This window comes from Rhamphochromis longiceps, linkage group LG19 (genome assembly GCF_057381845.1).
Source record: "Rhamphochromis longiceps isolate RC_006_pf linkage group LG19, R_longiceps_female_GT1.1, whole genome shotgun sequence".
Classification (NCBI taxonomy): domain Eukaryota; kingdom Metazoa; phylum Chordata; class Actinopteri; order Cichliformes; family Cichlidae; genus Rhamphochromis; species Rhamphochromis longiceps.
Window position 1 is genome coordinate 11250293 of NC_140575.1, and position 27208 is coordinate 11277500.

General features: G+C 48.1%; 2 protein-coding genes across 5 annotated transcripts; one reads left to right on the forward strand and one right to left on the reverse strand.

Moving 5' to 3' along the window:
- Nucleotides 1-1362: 1362 nt before the first annotated feature.
- Nucleotides 1363-24699, reverse strand: gphna (gephyrin a). 2 transcript variants are annotated; one of them, XM_085392129.1, is made up of 23 exons: nucleotides 24382-24462; nucleotides 15720-15798; nucleotides 15578-15635; nucleotides 15040-15132; nucleotides 14871-14965; nucleotides 14289-14355; nucleotides 12930-13235; nucleotides 11651-11752; nucleotides 11087-11224; nucleotides 6444-6486; nucleotides 6168-6305; nucleotides 5643-5735; nucleotides 5494-5549; nucleotides 4920-5039; nucleotides 4786-4844; nucleotides 4425-4700; nucleotides 4110-4197; nucleotides 3656-3729; nucleotides 3318-3382; nucleotides 2678-2781; nucleotides 2438-2534; nucleotides 1662-1800; nucleotides 1363-1587 (listed from the first exon to the last, which is right to left on the reverse strand). In XM_085392129.1, exons 1-22 carry the CDS (start codon nucleotides 24443-24445, stop codon nucleotides 1667-1669), a joined length of 2349 nt encoding a protein of 782 aa, XP_085248255.1. In that variant the 5' UTR covers nucleotides 24446-24462; the 3' UTR covers nucleotides 1363-1587; nucleotides 1662-1666. The 2 variants fall into 2 exon arrangements, with proteins under 2 accessions (XP_085248255.1, XP_085248254.1); XM_085392128.1 differs by lacking the exon at nucleotides 11651-11752 and having other exon boundaries at nucleotides 24382-24699.
- Nucleotides 23894-26427, forward strand: LOC146646300 (uncharacterized). 3 transcript variants are annotated; one of them, XM_085392134.1, is made up of 4 exons: nucleotides 24808-24947; nucleotides 25709-25762; nucleotides 25881-26031; nucleotides 26290-26427. In XM_085392134.1, exons 1-4 carry the CDS (start codon nucleotides 24814-24816, stop codon nucleotides 26338-26340), a joined length of 390 nt encoding a protein of 129 aa, XP_085248260.1. In that variant the 5' UTR covers nucleotides 24808-24813; the 3' UTR covers nucleotides 26341-26427. The 3 variants fall into 3 exon arrangements, 1 of the variants encoding a protein (XP_085248260.1); XR_014908869.1 differs by lacking the exon at nucleotides 24808-24947 and adding an exon at nucleotides 23894-24331 and having other exon boundaries at nucleotides 25709-26066; nucleotides 26290-26424; XR_014908870.1 differs by lacking the exon at nucleotides 24808-24947 and having other exon boundaries at nucleotides 24955-25762; nucleotides 25881-26066; nucleotides 26290-26424.
- Nucleotides 26428-27208: the final 781 nt, after the last annotated feature.

The window sequence follows — 27208 nt, forward strand, 5'->3', positions numbered from 1 at the left end:
CGGTACCACATCGGTGGAAAACGGGTCAAAGCAGGAAGAACCGTATTCCCATTTTACCACCAACATGGACTTTGGGAAACTTGGGTAAATATGAGCTGGCTCTAGATTACACATCACACACCGCGCTGCAGGAAAACCGGTTCAACGGGAAGGATGAGAGGAAGTGGGCGGTTTGCGTTGGGGCTCTCAGATCTCACAGGACGCTTCTGGTTGTTGGTAACCGGTAAACATTTATCAGCAGGATCTACGGCGAGCAGCTCGGATGCTTCTGCGTTTGTAGTGGGCGAACTGTCAAAGGAGGGTTTCTGCACGCTCATACAGTACGCGGAGAGAACGGCGGTCAGATGACGTTTTGATTTACAGCCTCGAACCGACCATAACGAGCACCTTAACACCGTCATGGCAAAAATACACGTGGTGTAGTTACAAGCACCTGAATGTGACACCCTGCCTTCAAGTGATGCAAGCAGATGGAAAAACCGGGAATCGCATCTGTTCTCCGAACTTGCCAAATCGGTCAGTTCCTGCACGTGCGGTCGTGGGTAAAAATCTGAATAAAGACTCCCGATTGGACAGCCTGATCAGAGCGAGTGAAAGGACAAATCCCACACCCAGAGCTCCAGACGCAAATGTGGAGTAATCATGTAATCGCGCCCGACACTCCAGGTGAGCCCAGAGGTTCTGGAGCTACCTTAACATAAACGTCACACTCTGGTCGAACACCACTTGAACGCAGGGTTGGACTGAACCGCCAGTGTGGCGCAGCCTTGATACGACCGCGATCAGAGACGTCTTTATCGCATTTATATCGGAGCGGAGAAATCGCTCGGCGCCCCAAAGACGAGCCGCTGACCCACCGAGGACGATTTCATGGCTTCGCTGAGATGTCTCCAGATGTTTGAGAGGGTTGAATCTGCAGAAAGGTAAAAAAGGAACACCAGAGGACACCTGCAGCTTGTTCTCTTTTCTTTTTTGTTGTTTGGCAGAAAATATTCAGAGGCACAAACAACGTAAGCAGGTTCACTCGGAGGACGTCTTCATCAGCCGTGTTTTGCTGATGTTGGAGTCTGTGTGATCCAGGAGGAGACGTAGTGAAACGGCAGGTTTCTATAGCAGGAGAGAGGACGCCAGAGCAGAGCAAGGGTAGAAAAAGGAGGAGGAGGGTCTCTATGTCTCTAATCTACCCGGGAAAAACGCACAAAGCAAATGAAGAGGAGAGAAGAGGGCATGAATACTACTAAGATGATGATATTCAGTCAGAACCATGATAATAATAATAAATAGAATATTAATTAAGAATATTAATAATCATTATCATCAGGATAATAATAATAATATTACAGAATAAATCTCATATTTCGTATATTTTTTCACATTTTTTTTCTCCTTTGAAATACAGTGATCTCCTCAGAGCAGACCAATGAGGACTCAGCCTGTGCTGGCTCCGATTGGCTGTTGCATATGACATCACAGCTAATGGCGACCAGGTAGACATGCACCACTTCCCGCCCCCCACCCCGGCTGTTTCCTGTGCAGACAAGAAGTCCTGGCGTTGCCATGGTAATCGGTAGCGAGTGACGTTTCAGTCTGGAGAGAAAAAGAAGTGTTAACAGAAAGCACACGCTTCGCACGTGCTCAGTGTGTCCGTGGAGCCGCCGTACCTGCATCATAGCCGTCCGATGACCATGACGTCTACGACCTCTCCCTTGCGCAGCTCCACGTACTGCTCTGTTTTAGGGGGCAGCATCAGCAGGCCGTTGGCGCTGCGCATGGACATCAGCCTGCTGGACACCTGGTTACCTGCAGGGAGAAGGGGTGTGGTCAGTCGCATTACCCAAGTGAGATGACTGACAGGACGCTGACCGAGGCAGCGGTTAGAACAACATTTAAGAGGCTCGTTTACGACGCCTCTGACATAAATCAGCTGACTGATGTCGACCACAGAGCCAGCGTGATGGATGGGCCTGCGACGGCGCGTCACTGGACGCCCTGCGGAAGCCTCGGGTATCTGGGAACACGCACGATGAATTTAGGAGAAAACGTCGATTCCGTCTCCAAGAAAGCCGGTTGGAGATGAGTCCTCGTTGGCAGGTTCAGAGACTTTGGAGCGAGTATCCGTGAGCTGGACTCAGAGCAGACAAACCGCTCAGCACCGTCGACAAACCTGATTGGACGAGCTGATGTAAAGCTCTGAGGGCGGCGCTACAGGACACAAGCGTAACGGCTCATTTGGGCCAAGTGCAGTGAGGAAGCTGAACAGCGCGATGCTGTATGAACGTGTGGAACATCTTTATGACGGTTCCATGATGTGATCAATAAAGTTAATCGTGTGGACGAGAAGAGGCCAGAGTTTACCGCGGCGAGGAGGAAACAGGAAGCAACGCTTAGACACCAATGACTGACGGTACACACCATCACCGTGTGTGTGCGCACTCACCTGTGCTCTGAGCCCAGGGCAGCGGCTCCTGGTGATGCCAGGTGAGAATGCAGCGGTGGTACTCAGGCCGGGGGTCCAGCTTAACGTCACAGGAGAGCTGAAGAGAAGAACAGTGGCATCAGCAGACTTTCATCAACAATAACTGTGTTATGTAACCCGAGCAATGCATCAAACACTCGGTTAACCTTGACCTGCAGGCAGGGTTACAGCATGACCTCAGAGAGTGTGTGTGTGTGTTACCCTCGCTTTGATGATTGTAGGTCGAGGATCCAGAATGCCTTGCATCTTCCTCAGAGCAGGAATCACAAACAGGTTACACGTCACCACAGCGGACACTGGGTTACCTTGGAAACAATAAACAGACCACGTGTGATGATGGTGCAGAAGCTCGATAACATGATGTGGCGCATTTACGAGCGGCCTCTGAATGATGTCATAAACGTGGTCGGTTGGAGTTACTCGTGTCGACGAGGCGCTGCTGGAACATTTATGGAGCTTACTGTGAGGAGTTATTTTAAGATGCACGTATCTGCCTGCAACGAATACGAAACATTGAAAGAGTGTCTGCGTCATCTGTTGATTTGTATTCATTTTTTTCCCTTCCTTACTTCATGTACTTCACAGTACAATCATGTACTGTGAAGTACATGTAGTAACTGCTAATTCTCAGCCCATCTCTGTGGAGGCTGCTGACGTTCAGCCTGCACTGAAGCTTTCTGGTCTCCAGGAGGTTAAAGTCTGGGCTCAGGACGCTCTCAAGCTTCCTGCTTCGCTTTGGGATCCACAATCAGGAATCGTGACTCTGATCACAGGCGTCTGTGGGGACGACCCGAGGACGCTTCAAAGGCAGGTGAATTACACAGCAGGGTTAATATGTTACCTGGCAGGGCGAAGATGAGTTTTCGTGTCCCGTCGATGTCGACTGTGGCAAAGGTAGTGGGAAGACTGAGGGACAGAAACACAGAGCAGCGTGAGCAGAGGCAGAGACTGAGGTATCAGCCGTCAGGTGTACCTGCAGTACTGCGAGTACCTGCAGTGAGGAACTCCTTCAGCTATCAGAAGAAACATTTGTGACTTCAGTGAACAGACTAACATTGCAGCCACAGGTGAGGCTCATTAACAGCCGCCTGAAGCTTTAAGCTCTCGGGTATTTCACACAGGTGTGACTGTGGTGCTTAAGTTCTGGGACTAAAGCAGGAAGTCTCGGCTCCGTCTTACCCTGGCTTCATGAAGACTCGGCCAAAGTGAATCTGTGCGTGCAGGTCGATATCCAGCACCTGTTTCAGGTAGTCCTGATCACAGACACACACACAGTCAGGTTTCCTGCACACTGACGATCAGAACATCTGCTCAGTGCGTCACTCAATCAGTGAGCTTTACACTGAGATACTTTAGGCCACGCCCACCTGCTGCCTCACCTGGCCCTCAGCTCGATTAGGAGTGACGGCTCGCGGTCAGAGCTGATGAAAGACGGTAAATCGTCAGCTCCGCCTTCACGTTCGGCTCTCTCTGCGGTCTCACTCCACAGAGAGACACACCTCCTGTAGCAGCGGCGAAGAAGTCCGCCCAGTCCTGCTTCACTTCCTGAGCGAACGTGCAGTTGGTACTGCAGCTGAGACTCTCAGCAGGTGGGCGTGGCCTGAAGTTAGTTAAGTTACTGAAGTTACTGTACCTTCTCTCCCATGGACACACCCCCTGAAGTGATGATGACATCAGCACGGCTGATTCCCTCGTGCAGAGCTGACAGCAGGTCGTCAGGGCTGCAGAGAGAGGACACACGGGTGTCACAGGAAGTTCAGGATACAGACTGAGGTCGGACTCGAGTGGAAGATTTCAGATTTCCCACTGAGGGACCTGTGGACCTCAGAGGGTGGATGAAAGATTAAACCCTGACTGCACCGTGCTGGGGGGTGGGGGCTGGAGCTTTTTTAAGATGTCAGAACAGGAAATGATCAGACTGGAGCGACAGGCGGGGAAACGCGCTCACTTGTCTCCGACGATGCCGAGGTTGATGGTCGGGTATCCGTGCTCCTGGATGGTGGCGAGGAGAGTGGAGCGGTTGGAGTCTCTGATCTTCCCCGGGTGGAGGTCATCCTCCGGGTTCAGCAGCTCGTTCCCGGTGGACATGACGGCCACCACGGGGAACTTGTGCACGCTGACCTCGGTCACTCCCACTGTGGCGAGCAGGCCGATCTCAGACGGGCCCATGTGCGTGCCTTTAGCCAGAACGCACTCCCCTCGCCTGATGTCGTGACCGATCGGCCTGCGTGGACACAAAAGCACCAAATTGTCTACGCTGCTCCTTCACCCGTTTGACATCCACGACCTGAGAAGCGTTCCTCTCTCACCTGATGTCCTGCCCGGGCCGGGCTTGGACCATGATCCTCACCTCCAGCTCCTCGGTGCCCTGTAACAGACGAACAGGAAGTAAAGCCAGCAGGCACACGCACAGCGCCATCGACCTTCATCCTGGTGTTCTTACATCCTCAGACTCCCTCAGCAGCTCCGTGTCTTCTACTTGGACCACGGCGTCAGCTCCGCAGGGAATCGGCGCGCCGGTCGTCACCCTCATCACCTGACCTGGCATGACTGTGTGGGTGGGCTGAAAACACAAGAAGCACAGTTTACAGAGCGATGACATCATCTGGTAATAAGGCTTTTAGTCAAGGTTGAAATTCACAGTAATCAGGAGGAGATGAGAAGTTTTCTAAATTCTGGAGCCTCAAGTGGACGTTAGAGGAACTGCAGCTGTTATGCTGCCAGCGTTTGGCTGCAGAGGTCGACTCCCAGGACTTCCTGCTCTGTGACACGTGTGGCTCTAAAGACCCTCGTCTGCCTTCACTGCTGATATGAACTCGGTGATGTGCATCAATCTGATCCTGATCTACATTCTGCACATACGTGAACTTAAACGGTCTGAGCATGGCTCGCGCTGTGCCGATCATGGTGTGTGTACCATGAGCCCGCTCATAGATAACGCTGAGGTTAGCAGCGTCTCCCACAGAATCTGGTTGACAGATGATGGTTATGCACAACGCTGCTGTGTGAGAGCCGACCTGCTGTCCAGCCTGCGATTCCCCCATGATGAAGCGATCTCCCGGGCCATCGGCAGCTACGAGTCAAACATGAGTCGGTTAGAGCTTTCAGTTCAACAGATAAAAGGTAAAAAAAACGCAGATGTTTGAGGCGGTGCCCACAGTCTCACCTCGCACAGCGTAGCCGTCTTTAACAGAGGCGGGGAACGGAGGAAGGTTGTCTTTGGCATAGATGTCCTGAGCGAGAACTCGACCCAAACCATCTGCAGAGAGAGAAGACTTTCTCAGAGGCTTATCCAGGACAAATTCATTGTTTCACTACAATCTGAACTCTGTGGGAGGAGCGATTCTCGCAGCTTGTGGAGGAACGACGGAGGAGGGCGGCTACGGTCCTGACCGGACGAGCTGACCGACAGCGGGGAAAAGCCGATCAGACTGACGTCAACCTGGATTGACTTTCAGGTCCAAAACCTCCGTAAGTCAAACAGGTGGAGCAACCTTTTACACATTCATGGTTCAAACAGAGTGTGCAGGTGCTGAAATGCTTCTCCCATCAGATGCCATCACCACAGCAGCATCAGCTCTGTGGTGGAGCAGTTAGTGGACACGTGGGCGTGCAGGGCTCGATACTCCTGTGTTAGAGCAGCGCGCACACACATACACACACACACACACACACACACACACACACTCACCTCTGTAGTTAATGACTTCAATTCCCAGAATAGGCGTCATCTCGAGAACAGTGATGAAGGCTTTGTCCATGGATGTCAGCGGGAACGGCGACATGCGATGACGACGCGCCACTTTACTGATGTCAACTGCGCTGTGGCCTATGAGTGCGTACACACACACACACACACACACACACACACACACACACACACACACACACACACACACACACCTGTAAACACCTGAAAACTATTTTTTCGAGCTTTAAAGGTAAACGAAACACATACTGAACTCACTGGCTCTCAGTATGTTCTCATTGCTGCCACATCGTGACTGAACCTGCAGAAAAACAGATTATTTTGATTGAAATCATCTTAAAGAATAATTTTCTTTTCATGCGTCTCATTCACAGGATGTGGAAACATAAACAATGACTCTGGATGCAACATTCAAGCATTTCAGGAGCACCGAGAGAGCGAGTCGGGTTAATCTTACTCATCAGATCAGTCTGAGCGCTGAATAAACAGCAGATATAAGCCAGAGCTTTAATTCTGCTCTCCTAGCTGATGTTAACAGCAAATTAAAACCAGAGGTCAGAAAGCCGGCGTCTTCTTACTAAAAGCAAAGGTACATAAGGTTGATGATTGGCTGCTTTGCAGAGATGATTTAAGCATAATTTGATGCTACATTTTAGGTCATTTATTTTTAAATGTACCACAACTGAAGACATTTCAATAGATCTGAGTGTTTCCAACCATCACAGTCCCATTCACTCCCATTCAACAGACAGCACACGTCCCGAGACTTCCTGAATAAAGTTCATGCACATAACGAGAGCTTCAATCAGGACGATCACTGCTTACACCTGGAATGACACTGATATTCAAATCTGACCTAAAGATACTCATCTGTAACAGTCTAATGATGCTGTGATGATGGTTACCGATAGTTACCGGGGGGGGGGGGGGGGGGGGGGGGGGGGAAGTTTGTTTCACAAGTCAAAATTAAAAGGTGAGGCATAAAACCTCAGAAACCCATCTGTTGCTCAGAACACGTTAGCATCTAAAATATGCCGAATCGTGCACAGACTGTCCAACTTTGTCATGTTTCTCTGTTGTATGGTCTGTACGTCATGTATGTTTGTCCAACAGCTGACTGAGCAGCATACACACACTACACCTGACCTGGATGTTATAAATGTCTGCTACAAGCTGTAAAGCTAAGTTACAGCCAGCTAGCTAACCAAGCTCGCTCTAAGCTAGTTTGCTATCTATTTAAACGGTTACATCATTTAATTTTTGACAAAAATCATATTTTTATATAAAATGTAAATTATAACAATGGTTCACTTAACAGGTAAATGATTTTGGGAAGCTAGCCACCTAGCATTTAATTCATTTCAGGCATAGTTCAGACAAAGTTAGCCAACAAGCCATGACTTGGTGTTCATCTGAACAACAGACTGGACTGGACTCATAACTCAGACGCCCTCTACAGGAAAGGGCAGAGCAGGCTGTACCTGCTGCGGAGACTCAGGTCGTTTGGGGTGGAGGGCCCACTCCTGAAGACCTTCTATGACTCTGTGGTGGCTTCTGCTATCTTTTATGGTGTGGTCTGCTGGGGCGGCAGCATCTCTGCTGGGGACAGGAAGAGACTGAACAGGGTGATCCGAAGGGCCAGCTCTGTTCTAGGATGCCCTCTGGACCCAGTGGAGGTGGTGAGTGACAGGAGAATGGCGGCTAAGCTGTCATCCCTGTTGGACAACGTCTCCCACCCCATGCAGCAGACTGTGACAGCACTGAGCAGCTCCTTCAGTGGGAGACTGCGGCACCCACGGTGTGGGACGGAGAGATTTCGCAGGTCTTTCCTCCCCACTGCTGTCAGACTCCATAATAAAGACTTTAACTGAACAAACACACACATCCACACATGTGCAATAACACTAAGTGCAATAATCTTTTCTGGCATCGTTGTATTTTTACTCAGTTGTATATAGCATTCGTATTCTATTTTTATCTTATTGTATATTTTTATTCTATTTTATTCTACTGTATATAGTATATTATTTTATTCTATTCTGTACAGCTGTGTACTGTATTTATTCTTATTGTATTCTAATTTTTGCGTCATAACTTTTGCACTGTCCACTTCCTGCTGTGACAAAACAAATTTCCCACGTGTGGGACTAATAAAGGTTATCTTATCTTATCTTATCTTAGCTACAGTGCATGAATCTAGTAAGGATTAGCTAATATTCACTGACAAAGAAACATGAAAATAACCAATATAGCTTCCAGATCAGTTTGTATTTAGGGTTTCATTTTAGACAGCTTTTTATTCATTACATTGGCAGGTTTTTGGCTAATGGTAGCTAATATAAACTTAGCTGCTAACACACACAAACTACTTCATAGTCAACTTAGCATATAGCTGGCTAACCTTAACTCGCTGTCTAGAGTCTTTATCTAAACCCTGTGTGAACAGTTTATATTTGAGAGATGTTCATTTGGTAATTATTTCTAAGCTAACATTAGTTAGTGGCGCTCATTTAAATAACATGTGACCAAAAAGCTGGGGAATCCATCCATCCATCCATCTTCATCCGCTTTGTCCGGGGCCGGGTCGCGGGGGCAGCAGCCTAAGCAAAGAGGCCCAGACCTCCCTCTCCCCAGCCACCTCCTCCAGCTTATCCGGGGGAATACCAAGGCGTTCCCAGGCCAGCCGAGAGATATAATCTCTCCAGCGTGTCCTGGGTCTGCCCCGGGGCCTCCTCCCGGTGGGACATGCCTGGAACACCTCACCCAGGAGGCGCCCAGGGGGCATCCTTGTCAGATGCCCGAACCACCTCAGCTGGCTCCTTTCGATGTGGAGCAGCAGCTGCTCTACTCTGAGCCCCTCCCGGATGGCCGAACTTCTCACCCTATCTCTAAGGGAGAGGCCAGCCACCCTTCGGAGGAAGCTCATTTCTGCCGCTTGTATCCGCGATCTCGTTCTTTCGGTCACTACCCACAGCTCGTGGCCATAGGTGAGGGTAGGGACGTAGATCGACCGGTAAATTGAGAGCTTCGCTTTTACACTCAGCTCCCTCTTCACCACGACGGACCGGTGCAGCGTCCGCATTACTGCAGCTGCAGCCCCAATCCGTCTGTCGATCTCCGGCTCCCTTCTCCCATCACTCGCGAACAAGACCCCGAGATACTTGAACTCCTCCACTTGTGGCAGGAACTCATCCCCGACCCGGAGTGGGCACTCCACCCTTTTCCGGCTGAGAACCATGGCCTCAGATTTGGAGGTGCTGATCCTCATTCCCGCTGCTTCACACTCGGCTGCGAACCGTTCCAGTGCGAGCTGGAGGCCTTCATCCGATGAAGCCAACAGAACCACATCATCTGCAAAAATCAGAGATGAGATTCTGAGGCCACCAAAGCGAAAGCCCTCCGCCACTTGGCTGCGCCTAGAAATCCTGTCCATAAAAATTATGAACAGAACCGGAGACAAAGGGCAGCCCTGGCGAAGCCCATCACCCACCGGGAACGAGTCCGACTTATTGCCGGCAATGCGAACCAAGCTCTTGCAACGGTTGTATAGGGATCGAATGGCCCGTAGCAATGGGCCAGACACCCCATATTCCCGCAACACCTCCCACAGGACACCCCGAGGGACACGGTCGAATGCCTTCTCCAAGTCCACAAAACACATGTAGACTGGTTGGGCAAACTCCCATGCACCCTCAAGTATCCTGGAGAGGATAAAGAGCTGGTCCAGTGTTCTGCGACCAGGACGAAAACCGCATTGTTCCTCCTGTATTCGAGGTTCGACTAACGGACGAACTCTCCTTTCCAGCACCCTGGCATAGACTTTCCCAGGGAGGCTGAGGAGTGTGATCCCCCTGTAGTTGGAACACACCCTCCGGTCCCCTTTCTTAAAGATGGGGACCACCACCCCGGTCTGCCAGTCCACAGGTACTGCCCCTGATCTCCACGCAACATTGCAGAGGCGTGTCAACCAGGACAGCCCTACAACGTCCAGAGCCTTCAGGAACTCGGGGCGGACCTCATCAACACCAGGGGCTCTGCCACCAAGGAGTTGTTTAACTGCCTCAGTGACCTCGCCCCCGGAAATTGGCGGGTCATTCCCCTCATCCCCAGACTCTGCTTCCTCCTCGGAAGACGTGTCAGTGGGATTAAGGAGGTCCTCGAAGTATTCCTTCTTAACAGGCAGCTCATGTCGGGTGGTGTCAACAGCTGTAGCAAAAGACTTGTATTCCTTCCACCGCCTGACAAGCTGGGGAATATGTAATTGATTTAATAATTTTACAATCAGTTCAAATACTAGTGATTTAAAAAAACAAAACAACAACAACAACAACAAAAAAAAAAATGGAAACATATACAAGAGAACAAGTATATAAGGAATAATGGAGGACCCAGGATAGCACCTTAGGGAACGCCACGGGACAAACAGGAAGAAACTTTTCTTAGCGTGTTTTTAAATTACATGGTAATCTGTTCAGATACTGGCAATAAGAAAGTATTTGATATTTGAAAAAATGGCACGTGAACCAAGTCTAACTGTGAATACTCGTTTTTCTGCTCCAATGAAATCGAACACACCGAGTTTGTTATTCACCATAAATTGGCTCGGTCCTGAAGCTGGAGCTTTTTATGCCAGGAAATCAAATGTGATTTTTCTGGTTCTATGAAGTGAACGGAGGAGGTTAGGAAATAAAGAAAGTAATTAAAAGCTCTCATCATGCAGGAAGTGCTTGTCATTGTTTGATAAAGGGCTTCGATCAGCAATCAGCGTACATCTACTGGGCATGCTCTATAACCGTTACACAGCACAAACAGGAAAGCTGGTGTTTCATGCAGAATGGCGTTTTTTGTTGCCGAGCTCTTAGCGGTGCTGTCTGTGTGCATGTGTGAAGGTTTGTTTGTACCTTGGGTGTCGGGCACGAAGCGGTGGAAAGGCGGGAAGTTGCCTGTGTCGCCCGGGGTGACTCGGAGGGGGTGGAGCTTAAAGAGGCCGAATCTCGTGGAAGCACCTGAACACCTCGAGAAATGATCGAGTCCGGGATCTACACACACACACACACACACACACACACACACACACACACACACACACACACACACACACACACACAATGCTAGTCCAATGATTTCCTTCAGTTGTTTTATTAGAACCTAAAGCTGCAAAGCTGAACACGCTCCATAACCCCTGACCCCCTCACAATCAGCTGTTCTTTTTATAACTTTACTATATTTAATGAAGTCATGCAAAGTTTTACTTTCATACTCTGAATACTTTCTGATTTGTTTTTACTACCAGCATTATTATCATAGGTTGAACTGAAAAGGGAACTCATAGTAGGTCCACCTTAAAAAAAAGGTGGCATCAGATAATCTTCAAGCTAGTTCAGGCAGGAGCTGATGAAGACTGGTGACTGACACAATGAACTGACCAATGAGAGGAGAGGACAGGTGCATGTGTGAAGTCTCACCTGATGGTCATGGGCAGAGGAGCAGGTGAAATGAGTGGGAGGGACAGGGGTGTGGCCAGGCAGGTAGGGACTCCCTTTAGCCATGAGCACAGCATGGCTCATCTGATGGACACACACACACACACACACACACACACACACACACACAGGTGAAGGACATGATGGGATGAAGTGAAACATTCCACACGTCACAGCTCAAACCTGGGCTCACACACATGGATTCGTTCTGTAAATTAACTGATACGACAGGAGCTGTTCGCGGTCATTGTGGGGGTGTGGCTTTAAGAGGAACGCTACAAACTAACAATACTAAAGCCAACAGTTAGTCCACACCGGACATCCCTGCATCGGGTAAACCCTAACACGATGGAGGTCATGCTCGTGTTAAAATGTTTACACACGTATCGATGAACCAAAACTGTCCTCAAGTCATCACTTCCTGTCGTCTCCTCTCTAAAAAACCATAACAAGGCAAATGGCCTGGTAAATGGCCTGCATTTGTATAGCGCTTTTCTAGTCCCTAAGGACCCCAAAGCGCTTCACACTACATTCAGTCATTCACACACACATTCACACACTGGCGATGGCAAGCTACATTGTAGCCACAGCTGCCCTGGGGCGCACTGACAGAGGCGAGGCTGCCGGACACTGGTGCCACCGGGCCCTCTGACCACCACCAGTAGGCAAACACGGGGTTAGTATCTTGCCCAAGGATATTTGGCATGCAGCCAGGAGGCAGCCTGGGATCGAACCACCGACCTTCTGATTAGTGGCTGACCTGCTCTGCCACCTGAGCTACAGCCACCCCTTCAGTGTTAAAACCTGACAAGTTGTTCCTTTTATAAAGGAGCCATAATGACCAGTTTGATCGAAACTTCTTGACAGCGTCCGACACAGGTCACGTGATGCTCTGTCACGTGACCTGTGGATCTAAACGTGACGACGGATTGAAAAACGAGTTTCCTTGGTGCTCATTTCTTCTACAGTTATAAGAACCTGCAATGCCCCGTGGGCAGAGCCTGTAATGACCCGCCTGACCCTGAGGAGGAAGTGTTTTCTAAATGTCATTCCGCTACTGGGAGGCGGGCCTCCTGTCTTCCGTCCTGCCCGCAGAGCGCTCGCTTCCCGGTAATTTCTGTGCGTCCTGCAGCAGCCGCTGCATGCGTCTGTAGTACAGTAGCTGCTGCAGTGACCCACTTTCCCCACACTGATCATTAAACTTTCATCTGGCAGCTTCCAGCACCGCCGCTGCTCTACGTGCGGCCTGCGCACCGCTTACCTTGGCAGCGATGGCAGCTGCGGTGATGTGGGAGGAGCCGTGCTGGTGGTGGTGGTGATGATGGTGGTGGTTGTGCGCGTGCCGACCTCTCCTCCGGTCCTCCTCTTCGTCATCCTCCTCCTCACACTGGGTCCCGCGCTCCATGGTGTGTGTGTTGGTGTGTGTGTTGGCGTACGTGTTGGCCTGCAGAGGAGAGGGGGAGGGCAGCTGCTCCAGGGCGGCGTGCGTGGATTTCACCCGGACCATGGCCTCGCGCAGCAGGTCAATGGCGTGAGGCAGAGCGGGCAGAATGAACTGAAAACACTCCTGAAAAATCAAAGTTTCATCATCATCGTCGTCATGGCGTCAAACTCTCACAGCAGACGCTGCACGCACAGTGGATCGTTTACACGAACAGTAGTCGCGCCGAGTAGTCCAAGCACAGACTCCCCCATCCCAAACCCAGCCACCTCCTCCAGCTCATCCAAGTCATTCCCAAGCCTGTCCTGGGTCTGCCCCACGCCTCCTCAGCCAGAGGCCGTCCAGGAGGCGTCCTGGTCAGATATCCAACCATCTGAACTTCGATGTGGAGGAGCAGCAGCTCTACTCTGAGCGCATATCAAAAGTCTGAACTCCTCCCTCCATCTGTAAGGGAGAGGCCAGCCACTGAAGGGCGAGCTGCTCCTTTCAACCATTCTGAGTTTTATAGACTCAGGGTGGCACCCCGCCATTTTTTGGCTTTCTCATCACCGCTGCAAACCGCTCCTGTGTGAGCTGGAGGCCACCTGAACAGAACCACCAGATCTCGAGAGCACAAAGGTAAGACACCTGGCTCCGCCTACAAATCCTGTCTGTAAACAGTCTGACTCACTGCTGGCAACACGGAGCGAGTGGGCATTAGGGACACAGAAGTCCATGAGCTCCCACACTTTACAGATGCATGTGAACTGGACTGCAGTGATGTGTGACAGGTGTACTGGTTTCACTGGTGCACACAGAGTCTGAGCTCAGACACGCCGTCCTCCTGACTCAGCCTGTGTTACTCTGAGCTGTGGATCACACACGTTTGGTGGCTTAGACACTCAAACTTTATATTTTCAGACTCTGTTATACTTTTAAAAGCTGCTCGACATTTCAGGACGTTGCTTGAACGCACTCAGACTGAGCTGGTCAGGGAGGAGGTTGGAGACACCCACAGAGGTCTGTAATCCAACATCTGTAGTTTTGTAACGACGCAGTTCAACTCTTCCTAATTTAACGGTAAATAACACAAACGCTGAGCTCCACCTGACTGGATCGCCACGTCTTACGACATACCCGGCGAGTTCAGTGCAAAGATCCACACGGTGCAGACTGAGCAGAGTAAAGTCAGACTCGTACCTGAGAGCCTTTCTTGCTTCCTGGAAGGTTGATGATCAGAGTTTTGCCACGAATACCACAAACGGGCCTGCAGAGGAGAGGACACGGCACACAGAGCAGGTTAGAAAACAAACGTTTCCACACTGTGTCAAACTTAAACTGCACCGTTCATCAGAATCCAGTGAGTAACAGAAGAAACAGGAAGTGACACGTTCAATGTGACTGACAGCACCTAACCAGGTGAATCAGAGACGTGATTGGCTGTAAGAAGATCCTCCCAGAGAGGCCGAGAGTTCAAGATGGTCACGTGACAGGACTAACTGTGAAGGCACCATTAATGCAGGAGCACATCTGGAGGTTCAGGAGGAACATCTGCCACAGTCTGCTTCTTATCGGAGCTCCATAACTGACCCGAGTACAGCTTTGACATCATCCTCTGACACACCTGCTGATCACCTCAGAGGGTTAAAGCTCGGTGGGCAGACGTGCTGCCGCATTAAATTCAGACAGTTTCCCAAAACATTCCAGATCCAGATGTGAATTTACAAAGATAAACGCACGCCACGTTACAGTGACTGGTCAATGAGCAGTGAGAGCGCTCACCTGGACAGCATGCCCAGTGGCGTGACGTTGAGAGATCCCATCAGCATGGCCAGAGCCATTCCCGGAGCCTCTCGCTCGATCACCTCCCTGGTGGCCTAGAAAACGACAAACCACAGCGAGTTAGAACACGGCGGTCTGCCGTCGAGCCGCGCCTCTGAACCTCCTGTACCTCAGGAGTAACATCTCTCGGAGCAAAGCCGGTCCCTCCGGTCGTGAGGATGAGGTTCAGCTCCTGTTCATCGCACCACTCCAGCAGAGTTTCCTACAAACACACATAGCTCGTCACCGCCAAAATAAAAGCACCAACGCTGAGCAGCCGCAATCACAGCCACAGAATCAGAGAAACAGAAACGTGTCAGTCTGAAATGCCGGCGGTGGCGATCACGTGGACACAGTGATGCATAAAGACAGAGGCCACGTTGCTCGTGCATGTGGAGCAGACGTCAGTACGCGATTAGAAATCATCACAACTCAGAATTTTTACTGATTTCTAATTTGTTTCAATCCAAATCCTTAACGTGTATTTATGATGCTCAGTGGGTTTAAACCAGTTTACCGCCGTCTGACTGGACGAAAGCTGCGGACGACCTCACTTACACGTAGACCCCGCCCACTGACAGACAAACGTCTGTGAAAAAGCGTTAAATCGTTTCCCTTTATTGGCACAAACAGAGATATTAAAAAAGGACTCCTGTTTTTGGGATTACCTTGATCTCGTCGATCTCATCTGGAACGATCTTGTAGGCCGCGATGACTCCTCCTAGTCTGCAGGAAGTGACACAATGACAGTTACTGTCATGCTGCTCACGTGTGTACGTGCATGCTGCAGATCTGCTGATGAGGACTCACAGCGAGGGGTCGTGGACCAGGTCCTTCAGGTTCACGCCGCTGCGGTCCTCAGCCAGGTTCTTGAAGCAGCTGTCGCTCACTGCAGAGGAAGAATAGCTCAGCACGGTTTCTCTCACACACACACACACACACACACACACACACACACACACACACACACACACACACACACACACACACACACACCTCCTCCTCCTCCTCACTTCCTGTCACATGTCTCGTGTTCCAGTGCTGCAGGTTTCTAACACTAAGCTCAGAGTGTGAGCCCAAAGCTAAGGCTGCTCTGAACTCTCAGGCTGGACCTGCATGATGTCACAAATAGGGGACACCCTTGTATGCTCATCTCAGCTGCGGAAGCCCCGTCTACCTGTTGTTTGAACCCTCTGTTTGTGAGAGGCAGCCAATCAGAACAAAGGTCCAAGGATATTGTAAAGAAAAGCGTCTGTACTTCTTTAAGTTGTTTCTTCAGTTCTTCAGAACTGAAGAAGCTTCAAGGATGAGAGGTGAAACGTCTTCAAGCTACTTAAAGAAGTCCAGACGCTTTTTTTCCCAAGCTCCTTAGACTACGATCATCTGGATGACTGAGAACTAGGGCTGCCACAAACAATTATTTTGATAGTCAACTAGTCATCGATTATTTTTGCGATTAGTCGACTAATCAGATCATCATCCATTAGACGTAAAACGTACAACTTATTGCACCAGCAGCTAGAGCAGGGCGATATGACCAAAACTATTTATCACGATATACATTTGAAAATTTGCGCTAACGACATAACTGACGATGTAATTGACACTAGACAAAATACTTCACAACTTTATTAGTGCAAAAACCCCATCAATGTATTTTCACTTAAACAAGCAGCTGTTTTTTATGTGCATTAAAGTAATATACAAATGTAACAGTGCAAATGCAAATTCCTTGCTGACAGTTTAACCAAAAGGCATTTCCAGTGGAAACTGGCCGACATATCCTCAGCATAACCATGTATAATATCCACTAAACTTAAAAACAGGTTATACACACACATAGGGCTGCCACAAACGATTATTTTGATAGTCGACTAGTCACCGATTATTTTTGCGATTAGTCGACTAATCAGATCATCATCCGTTGGACGTAAAACTACAGCTTATTGCACCAGCAGCATCTGCTCTTATATAACTATCATTAGCTTACAGCTTTAAGTGTTTAAGGTCTGTGCTAACTAAAAATAAAGAAAAGATGATAGTTTATTAAATTTTAATGAAATTTGCAGATTGTTTCGGTGAAGTTTAATAAACTCCTTGCTATCTAAAATATAACAGGACACTGGAGTATATTCTGGAGCATCTCACACTTCTGATAACCAGTTGTCTGCTTGACGTTTATTCAGCTGTGTAAAAACTATAACTTTAATCTCAGACAAACTGATTTACTCAGGAACAAATAAAATACTAAAAAAAAGCCAAACAGTAACATTTTAAGTTATCTAAGTGACTCATATATATATTTAACCTGAGTAGCGAAAGACGGCGGTGGGTTTGAAAACGATTTGCGGGGAGTCCGGTGTTCTCACGGTGCTAGTGAGCCTAGCCCCCGGCTCGCTAACGAGCTAGTGGGTAACAGATGTCTCCGAAAACGTCGGAGCGCTTTTGAAAATATGTGGTGTCTTGATAAACTGAGCAGATATTTGAGGTTTACACAGCTACATTCTCGCCTGAAAATATGTTAAACGTTTATTTTGTGACCCAGAAAGAATAATAAGAGTAACATTAAAACTAACTAGCTGCCGCCATTGTTGGAAACTGCGCTGGGCCGCGCTATGAATTCTGGGACACAGCTGCTTCTTCTTCTTCTTCGGGGTTTAACGGTAGCTGACATCCTTGTACATGCAATGCTGCCATCTTCTGTTTCAGTCCGGTATTACACTCTTAAATCCTGCCACTTATTCCTGCGTCTTTTGTGATCTTACAAAGCTTCAAACGACGCGTCGACTATTAAATCAGTCGTCGACGATTTTGATAGTCGACGTAATCGTGACTAGTCGACAAATCGTGGCAGCCCTACACACACAATACGGTAATATTATGTTGAAGCACAGTACGTATCACTCCGCGAGGCTCCTGTCTACGATAGCTGTAATGCTCTGACAATCCATCAAGCGGTGGCGGCTTCGTAGCTTAGCAAAGTCGTACTAAAGCATTTGACAGATTTTCGAGCCCCGTGTACATAAAATCGTTTCGAGGTCAGTAAACACAACCAGAGTTCATACATAAGGCTCACGGGATTATAAGGGGCACTGTCGACTTTACAGAAAATCAAAGGATTGATTTTAAGTGTGCCGTATTTTCCAAACAACACGGTAATAACAACGGCCCGCTAGCATCTACCAAAAATAGTGCTTTGTTGTGTATCTGACGGACGAAAGCTAAACCAGTTCCACCACTGAAGCTGCAGCATTTTTACAAACCAGTTCAGCTTCATCTGTTTCATTCAATGATCCGCTTTCGCGCTTCTCATTCTGCATCACCGCCATGTGCGTATGTAAACAAAGGCACTGCGCATGCGCGTTTTACCCATATTCTATTGCGATATTTCATTTTCCTATCGTTGCCCAAAATTACACCGTATTACCGTGAACGGTATGATATAGCCCAGCCCTACCAGCAGCATCTGCTCTTATATAACTATCATTAGCTTACAGCTTTAAGTGTTTAAGGTATGTGCTAACTAAAAATAAAGACAAGATGACAGTTTATTAAACTTTAATGAAATTTGCAGATTGTTTCTGTGATGTTTAATAAACTCCTTGCTATATAAAATATAACGGGACACCGGAGTATATTCTCCAGCATCTCACACTTCTGATAATCAGCTGTTTGTCTGACGTTTTTCAGCTGTGTGAAAACCACCCAGGGAATTAAGAAAGTTTTACTTAATCTAATCTCAGCCAAACAGATTTACTCACGAACAAATAAAACACTGAAAAAAAGCCAAACAATAACATTTTCAGGTTATCTAAGTGACTTATATATATCACGTTTAACCTGAGTAGCGAAAGACAGCGGTGGTTCTGAAAACAATTTCCCGGGAGTGTGCCGTTCTCGCCAGCTCTAGTGAGCCTTGAACCCCGGCTCGCTATCGAGTTGGTGGTTAACAGACGTCTCCGAAAACGTCGGAGCACTTTTGAAAATATGTGGTTTCTTGATAAACTGCGCAGATATTTGAGGTTTACACAGCTACATTCTCGCCTGAAAATATCTTAAACGTTTATTTTGTGACCCAGAAAGAAAAATAAGAGTAATATTAAAACTAACTAGCTGCCGCTATTGTTGGAAACTGGAATTGGCTGAGCTGCGCTATGAATTCTGGGATAGGTTGTGCCACAAAGGATACGTCGACCCATCCTTCAAATCTGGGGAAATGAAGGTCACATTTGGAGGAATCTTTGAATTTGGACAGTCTTCGCCGCGTTGCTGTAACATAATCGGCCTACAAATGCGGCCTCCGAAGGATGCGGCCTGAATTTGGTCACAGCTACGATACCGGACAGCTTCTTCTTCGGGGTTTAACGGCAGCTGGCATCCTTGTACATGCAGTGCTGCCATCTTCTGTTTCAGTCCGTTATTACACTCTTAAATCCTACTACTTATTCCTGCGTCTTTCAGGATCTTACAAAGCTTCAAACGATGCGACGACTATTAAATTAGTCGTCGACAATTTTGATAGTCGACGTAATCGTGGCAGCCCTACTGAGAACCTTCACAGACAATCAGAACAAAGCTGTCTTAAAGGTGGAGTAGCTAAATCGGCTCAATTCAGACATGGATGAACCGAGGAGCTGCACAAGGCTCAGTGTGAGATAAAGAAGGATTATTATCAACTGTAAATCATGCAAAACTGCTGTAGCAGAGTCCAAAGATAAAAACAGGGAGCTGGAAACCAACAGGATGAGTTTTTTTGGAGGATCGAAGATTCTCCACAAGTTACAAGAACACAGACGCCAAAATATCATCGTCCAGTCTTAAAATGAAAGAGCAGGAAGTGAGCAGAACAGGTCGTTGTTAGCGTCATCCGTGTGAACAAAATCTTTATTTTTGAGGGGAAGTCAGAGAGTAATGATCACAAAGAATAAATGGCACTTACAAATGAGAGTGACAGAAACAACAAATTCAAAGGACGCCTGGTAACGCTGTGCCAACAAGACTGAACAACTGCAGAGTTTGAGAGCAGCAGGACAAAACAAGACCTGCAGGTCCTCGTCATCTCCAGCAGATAGAGCTGGGCGATATGAGATTTTTTCATATCACGATATGTTTTTTTCATTTCAGGCGATAACGATATCTATCACGATATAAGCCAAATAACTATATTTGTAAGATTTAAATGTGCCGTTGCTCACAAGTAAAATGTGAAATAATCAGCAGCTTGTTTTTAAATATTTATTTCCCATAATAAGTTCAACAGGGTAGATGTACTTAAGGAACATGAGACTTTTTCAGATAAATAAAGGCAAATATTGCAAACTACACAAAAGACAGCCGCTAAAGCGTTTAAGTTTCAAAATAGAACAAATGAAACAGACTAAATTGTCAATTCCACTTAGAAACAAAGTATTAATTCTAAAAATAAATCTTAGTTTGTTTTACAGAAGAACAGACAAAACTGACTAACTGACTAACTTTTGTCAATATCAAATAAACTGAGAACTAAAAGGAAATTCTCAATCTCTCCTTGTTGTATAGCTTAGCTTTTCAAACAGTTTTAACAGTTACTTTAGTCTGACAAAAGCCGAATAACGAATTAGCGCTTCCAGTCAGAGACTGAGGCTACGTCCACACGTACACGGGTATTTTTGAAAACGGAGATTTTCCGTTTTCGTTTTAAAAAATAATCCCGTCCGCACATAAAGGCAGAAATGAAGGAAAACGCTGCTATGAACATGCCAAAGCAGCAGGTGGCGCTAGATTCCTAACCGTGCAGAAATGTTGGCCAATCAGAAGTCTAGAAGCCTCGGTGGGAAAAAGTAAACAAAGCTGCGGCATAGAAGCAGAACCGAGTCGTATGTGTGGACGGACAGTAACTGTGTGTATATGTAAGCATTTAAACACTGCAGAGAGTAGAATTAACAGTATTGTAGAAATTCATTTCACCGAAACAATAACGTGGCGCACAGTGTGACGCATGCACCAGTTTATTGTATTTCCAGACTTGCTTTCGGCACAATTTACAGTGCACGCTACTCTGTTTTTTGTCAGACTTGAAATAGCCGAAATACCTTCACACTACGGAACTTCTATGGCTCTTCCGTTCGACAATCTCTCCGGCATTGGAACCATCATCTGTTTTCTCTTCGGTCACGCTCGGTTGATTTTTCTAGTCGGCACACTCATTTCCTCCATTATGCGCTGGCTCCATTACCGGCTGGCTGCTTCCCAAACAAACACACGTGTGGCTTGGCACTTGTGCTGTACGTAACAAGTGACGCGACGTGACACTGCGGCTGTGATTGGTTCGGCTCTGCGCTACTTGATTTGGATTGGCTGACCTTTTTTTTTTTTTTTTTTTTTTTTTTTAAGAGGACAAGAGCGGCGAGGTCTATCGCGATAGCTTAATTTCTCTATCGAGTAAAAGTTATATCGCGATACATATCGTTATCGTTCTATTGCCCAGCTCTACCAGCAGAGCGTCCAAACAAAACCACGGCCACAGGAAAGACCTCCTACACTGATCACATGACCAACAACAACCACAATGAAGTGTGAGGGACAGCTGAAGAGCTCCGTGTGAAGATCTACTGACTGAAATGTTGCGGCCGTGTCGTCAGAGCTGAAGGACGGACCTTCAAGGACCCGCTCAGGGTGAAGTGCTGCAGAGGAAGATGGAGGAAACGGCGGTCCGATAACTCTGAGGAGCTGGCAGGGAAGACCTCGGCAGATTCAAAAAAGCATCGCTCACGACCACGAAGCTTGTAGAAGAACGCCGTCCTGCAGGCGTGCTCAGTGCCGCTGCAAGTCCAGAGTTAACGGATCAAGACAAACAATGAAATAGCAAAGAGCAGCGCATCTAAGGAAGCAGGAATAGACCGAGAATTCGCACGTCACATGACAGGAAGCCCTGATCTTCCTCATCCAGACTTTGGACTTCAAAGGGGGACAACGTCAGTCAACTTCAGCTGTTTGGTTAATTTCCTCCTGCTGTTTTCTGATTCCTGGACTCTACCCGAGTATCCTCACCTGATTCACAGCTCAGTCTGGCTTTCAATATGATTTCAGTGGTTTGCTTCGCAGGTTTTAAACCGTTTGTGCACATAACAGCAGGAAAGACTCTCACACTCAGCTCCAATCTGATGAGCGACAGTAAACGAGAAGAGTAACGCCAAAACATAGGTTTTTTTTTAATTTTATTTATCATGCTCCTCTCGTCCTTTATTACTTTATTTTACGTCAGGAACTCAAATACAAGGAGTCAGCATCCGGACTGGGAAACGTTTGATCAGTGCTCGCCTACGAATATTAGCAGAAACAGTCACAGTCAAAAGAAAGTAGGAAAGTAAGCTAGTTTAAAATCTGGTCCTTAGCTAGTTTAAAATGATTTAAATACAACCTTAAAAAAACAACAACAATGTGACATATTAAACTTAGTCAGAATTCATTTATGGGAAAATAGGTCAAAATACAGAAACTGTGTGAGACCTCGACCCTCGCTGCTTCTATAGGAGAGAACAGGGTGGATCCACATTCTCCCAGCAGTGGATGCAGCAAATTCACCAAAAGATCAGAGCGTGCAGTGCTCAAAGGAACTGAACAGGAACGATGTGCTCTGAGACGAGGCCAGAGTGCAGATGTCTCACAGATAAAGCTGGGACCAAACTGGGTCATCAGCAGGACAAAGATCCAACAGAACGGCTGAAAAAGGAAAGAACGGAGCTGCTGCAGAGCTCAGAAAGCTGTGCATGAACGAATGCTGCAGACCTCAACGACCAAAGCTCATCCACAGTGATGGCGCAGACCGATCACTGCAGGTCACTGCTGCTGAAGGAGCTACACCACTTTTGGATTTGGTCTTTTTGTTAAATATTTACTGTGTAATGTACAACGCGTTGTTCATCTGAGGTTGTATTTTCTTATTTTTAACACCAAATTTTTTCTGATGTCCTGACACGTAAAACCTTACGACAGACAGATGGCGTACGATGCAGTATCGTGCTCTGGTTGTCTGTGTTATTTGGTGTGTTCAAACTTTGTTCTCTCTGCTCGTTAAAGTCACTAACGAGGAACTGCAAGCACGGTGGATGAAAGAGCAGCTGTTCTCTTCCTGCTCCATAGAGGGCACTCTCAAGCTCATCTTGGATGAATAGAGCTCAATGGAGCTGAAGAACAAAAATGTACATTTCGAGACATAAACATTTTTCTCATGGAAATCTTTAGCATGTTTTTACTAGAAAGGATTGAAACAATACATAAAGTTGTATTTTTAGACATTTTAATGGATTTTTAATGCAGTAAAGTACTTTTCTATGAGCACCACAAGCCACTTTAATACATCCTCCATTTTGATTTGGGGCATGAAGCCAGCAGCAGTTAGCATCACCTTCAAACACTTCAACCACATAACTACGACGCTAACACCTACAAGAGGTATCACCGGGAAAAGAACGCCATCAAGAGGACCTCCTATTCTAAAACTCACCAATCAGCACATGTTAGCCGAATGCTAGTGTTTTATGGGCAAGAATCAGCGTCACAGTGAATAAAATATTGATCATTACAATTGATTTGTTTCAGTTCACAGTACTGATTCTGGATTTGTGGAAACTAGCGTGTTTTTGTGTGGAAATCACTGCGGGCCCTCCCACAGCGCCCCCTGCTGGGCGCACAGTGGACTGCCCATGCTATCCTCAGTTAGCTAAGCATCCCTGTCCATGTCCAGTGTTACTGGGTTCACTGGTCCCAGTCCTCCCGCGGGCACGACTCCGGTGCGAACATCAGCTACAGCTTCGGTGCCGCGCTGCGCGTTCGTGTTTAATGTTGAACTAAATGGCGTGAGGAGGGAAAACGCTCATTACTGCGTTAAACGGACACTAACGGGGTGAAACCCCGGCCGTTAAAAAGCCGCGAGGTCCCGTTATCTTAAAAAAGCCCACCGTGAGCCGAGGCCCTCGTCAGACCCGCAGAGGGACATGAATAATGCAGCTCATGTCGGCTCCGTAACGGCACACTGCTCAAAATACCACCTGCAAGCTAGCCACTAACACCGGAACACCGCGGGGTTACCTCCAAAATAAAAGCACGGCTTCTGGTAGACACTCACTGTAGCACGCACAGCTCGTCTCGCATTTTGAAAGAGCTCCCCGGCCCTTCTCCCGGCCGCTTCACGGCGAATAAAACACCTCTAAGCGCCGCAGTTTCGCTGACAGGTGCAGCCGGTGCTCACACGTTAATCCGCAGTCACACACAAACACGTTAATCCCGCTCTTTAGCGCAAAACGCGCAGCTGTGCGCCAGCAGCCGCGCGGCTCGCGGGGAACCCGGTTAGCATGCGGCTAACGTTAGCCCGCTCTGCAGCGGAGACAGCCCGTATCGTGACACCGACTTGCGCAGGGAGCCGGGCACAAAACGGCGCACAGGTACGCTGCCCAGAGGCGTTTTAGCGCATGTGATGACACGGTGTCCTTACCTGTGAGGATCCCCACGCGGGTCTGATGGTCGTGGTTGGTGAGCACCATCCCGTCCGCCGCCATGTTTACAACCTCTGTCTGCACTGTGACGGCGCATACAGAGGCTGGGGGGTGGAGGGGGAGGGGGTGCTGCACCTCTGGAGGAGGACCAGTGTGTGCATGCGCGTGCATTCTGAATCCCCTCCAACTACCGATACGATCAGGTGACCCGGTACCGCCAGAGCTGCAGCTGGATGACCTCTGAGTGGAGCCGTGACATTGACCTCACCATGTCCTCCAATCACAGAGCAGCTTTAAACAAACTCAGGTGCCAAACTCAACCTGCGCTCTGTCTAACATCCAGCAGGGGGCGACCTCTTTGAGGCCTGATTGGATAGAAGTGTAACAGAATTGAGCGTCCAGCTCACCTGAGCTCAGTGAACACCTTCCTGATGAGTTTACGGTCTCAGTTGCTGCTCTCAGGTGTGACTGAAGTACAACGGAAGTTTATTCTGGAAACCTTGGTGGCGTTAGAGTCGGGACGGAGCAGGAAGCTGTCCTCTGAGTGTGCACCTTCAGACCCCCGGTTCTAAAAATAAGTTATGTGTTTCTGTTTTGTCCTCCTTTACAAACCCACAGCATCCACGTCAGGTCGGAGAGGCGGAGTCATAATGTCACCCTAAGGTCTGCACTATTAGGCAGGATTTCTCCTTTTCCAGGATTAGCTCTGGGTTTCCTGTACTGTGAAGGCGGATCCTTCTTATTAGGGTTTATCATCATGGCAACTGATGTTGCCCAGGAGTAGGGGAGTTTCTAGATTACAGATCAGCAGGTATGAAATAACTGACCAATCAGATCTCTGGAAATTAGCGTCACACTCCCTCTGAGCTGTTCAGCAGTTTTTGTTCTGTCAGCGTTTAAAGAGGTTTTATTCTTTCCTCTCAGTGTTAAACTCCACCGAGTCTGCAGCTCAGAGGATAAAAGCTAAGACCGTCCTTAACACATTAATGAAACACTCGATCGTCGAGACAGAGCTGTGATATGAATCAGTCTGTTCTGTCACACAGTCGGCTTCAAACAGGCTAAACTTTATTAATACAGCAGTGTTTACACACACACACCGGTCCTCCTTTGTGAAATCAGCTGCTCTGCTGTGAGCACATTTATCCATGTTTCTGATTGGTCAGATGCTGCTAGCCCCGCCCCTTGAACGTACAGGTTAGACCCTGGGTGAACTCAGCCATTTGAAACAGGCTGATGTTAGGATAAGTGAACGTAGATAACGGACAGTTATTTTTTATCTGCTACTTAACTTCGGTCTTTTTAACTTCGTATTGTTGGGATTAGGACAAGATCGCAGTTTGAGTCATCAGCACTAACCCCGCCCATCGAGACAATCTGGTGAGAATGACCGAGCCGGGTTAGTCTCTCGTTTGAGCCTCCGTGAATAAAAGCTGATGTTCATTTAACGCTATATAAATAATATTTAATAGAACTGATTTATGCCCCATGTATGCAGGATTTATGCTCCTGCTCTCTGGTTTCGCACAGAACAGGATTGTGGGAATTTAACCTGCGCAGAAGCTACAGAGAAACGTTCAGCCCAGGACGTCACTGACCAATCAAAAGCTCTGTTTCTGATGAAGAACATCGGTCGGAGCAAAGCCTCGGTGAGATCTGAAAGGATCTGCTGACACTCGTCCAGGTTGATTACATTTTATTTAAATTAATGCACTGTGCCCCCCCGGTGGGCTGCGATGGTACTGCAGGTGGGCCACAGTACCAAGTTTAAATTACTCATGTAATTACACAGTTATTTCTTTATATACATGAAATTATTTGAATTAAAGTGAATTGGAGCTGGTATCACCAGTGTCCCAGATTACAGCTGTTCTATTTGCTGAAACGTTTTCTGTTATTTTTGCCAGCGTTGCTCCTCGAGGACCTCGGGCTCCTCCCTGGTTGTGAGCGTCCTGTGAAAGGAGGAGGAGACTGAGCTGGGAGTTCAGTCCCCGCTGTAGATGATCTTTATGGTGGCCACGTCGCGCTCCTCTGCAGGCTCGGCGCCTCTCTGAGTGTTTCCTGTAGAGAAGAGGCTCGAGTTGACCTGGAGGATCCACTCTGTGATCCTCTGCTCGCTGTAGTACTCGTCATCACCGCCATCGTCCTCCTCCAGTGTCTCTGCGTGACCTCTGACCTCTGAGTCCTCAGATGATGTTTCAGCAGCTGAGTCATCGGAGCAGAACTCTCTCTGCCGTCGCCGCTCCTCACAGGCGCCGCCGTCATCTTTAACTATGACCGGCATCGTTGTCGTACGGCCACCGTCCACACCAGTGATGTCATCGCTCTTCTTCTGCTGTTCCAGCCGCTCAGCGAGTGCCGGTCTGCTGTGGATTTCGCTGAGTCTGTCTGACTGTTGGATTGGTTTCCCCCACTTTGCCACAAACACATGAAGGATCGTATTTCTGATGGCAGGCGGAGCTGCAGGGACTTCTCCTCTGCCGGGTCTGCAGCCCCTGATGGGCGGCAGAGGGATGTTAGCAGCTTGTTTCAGCTCAGACTGGCCCATCTGTGATGACCACTGACCCGTGTTTAACCTGCTCACGGTGTGAAGGTTAGAAGATGATCTGTTGATCCGCCGGACACTAATCTCCAGAGTCTGACTCGTCTCCTCGCTGATAGGCAGACCCTGGCGCCCGGACTTCCCGCTCCTCTTTAAATGAAACCGATCGTGTTGTCTGTGCACGGCTGCATCCGAACTTCTCATCGCTCCTGTTTGCTGTTGGCTCAGCAGATGGATCGGACGCGAGCCCTCCACCTTCTTTTAAACGCTCCGATAGACGGGCG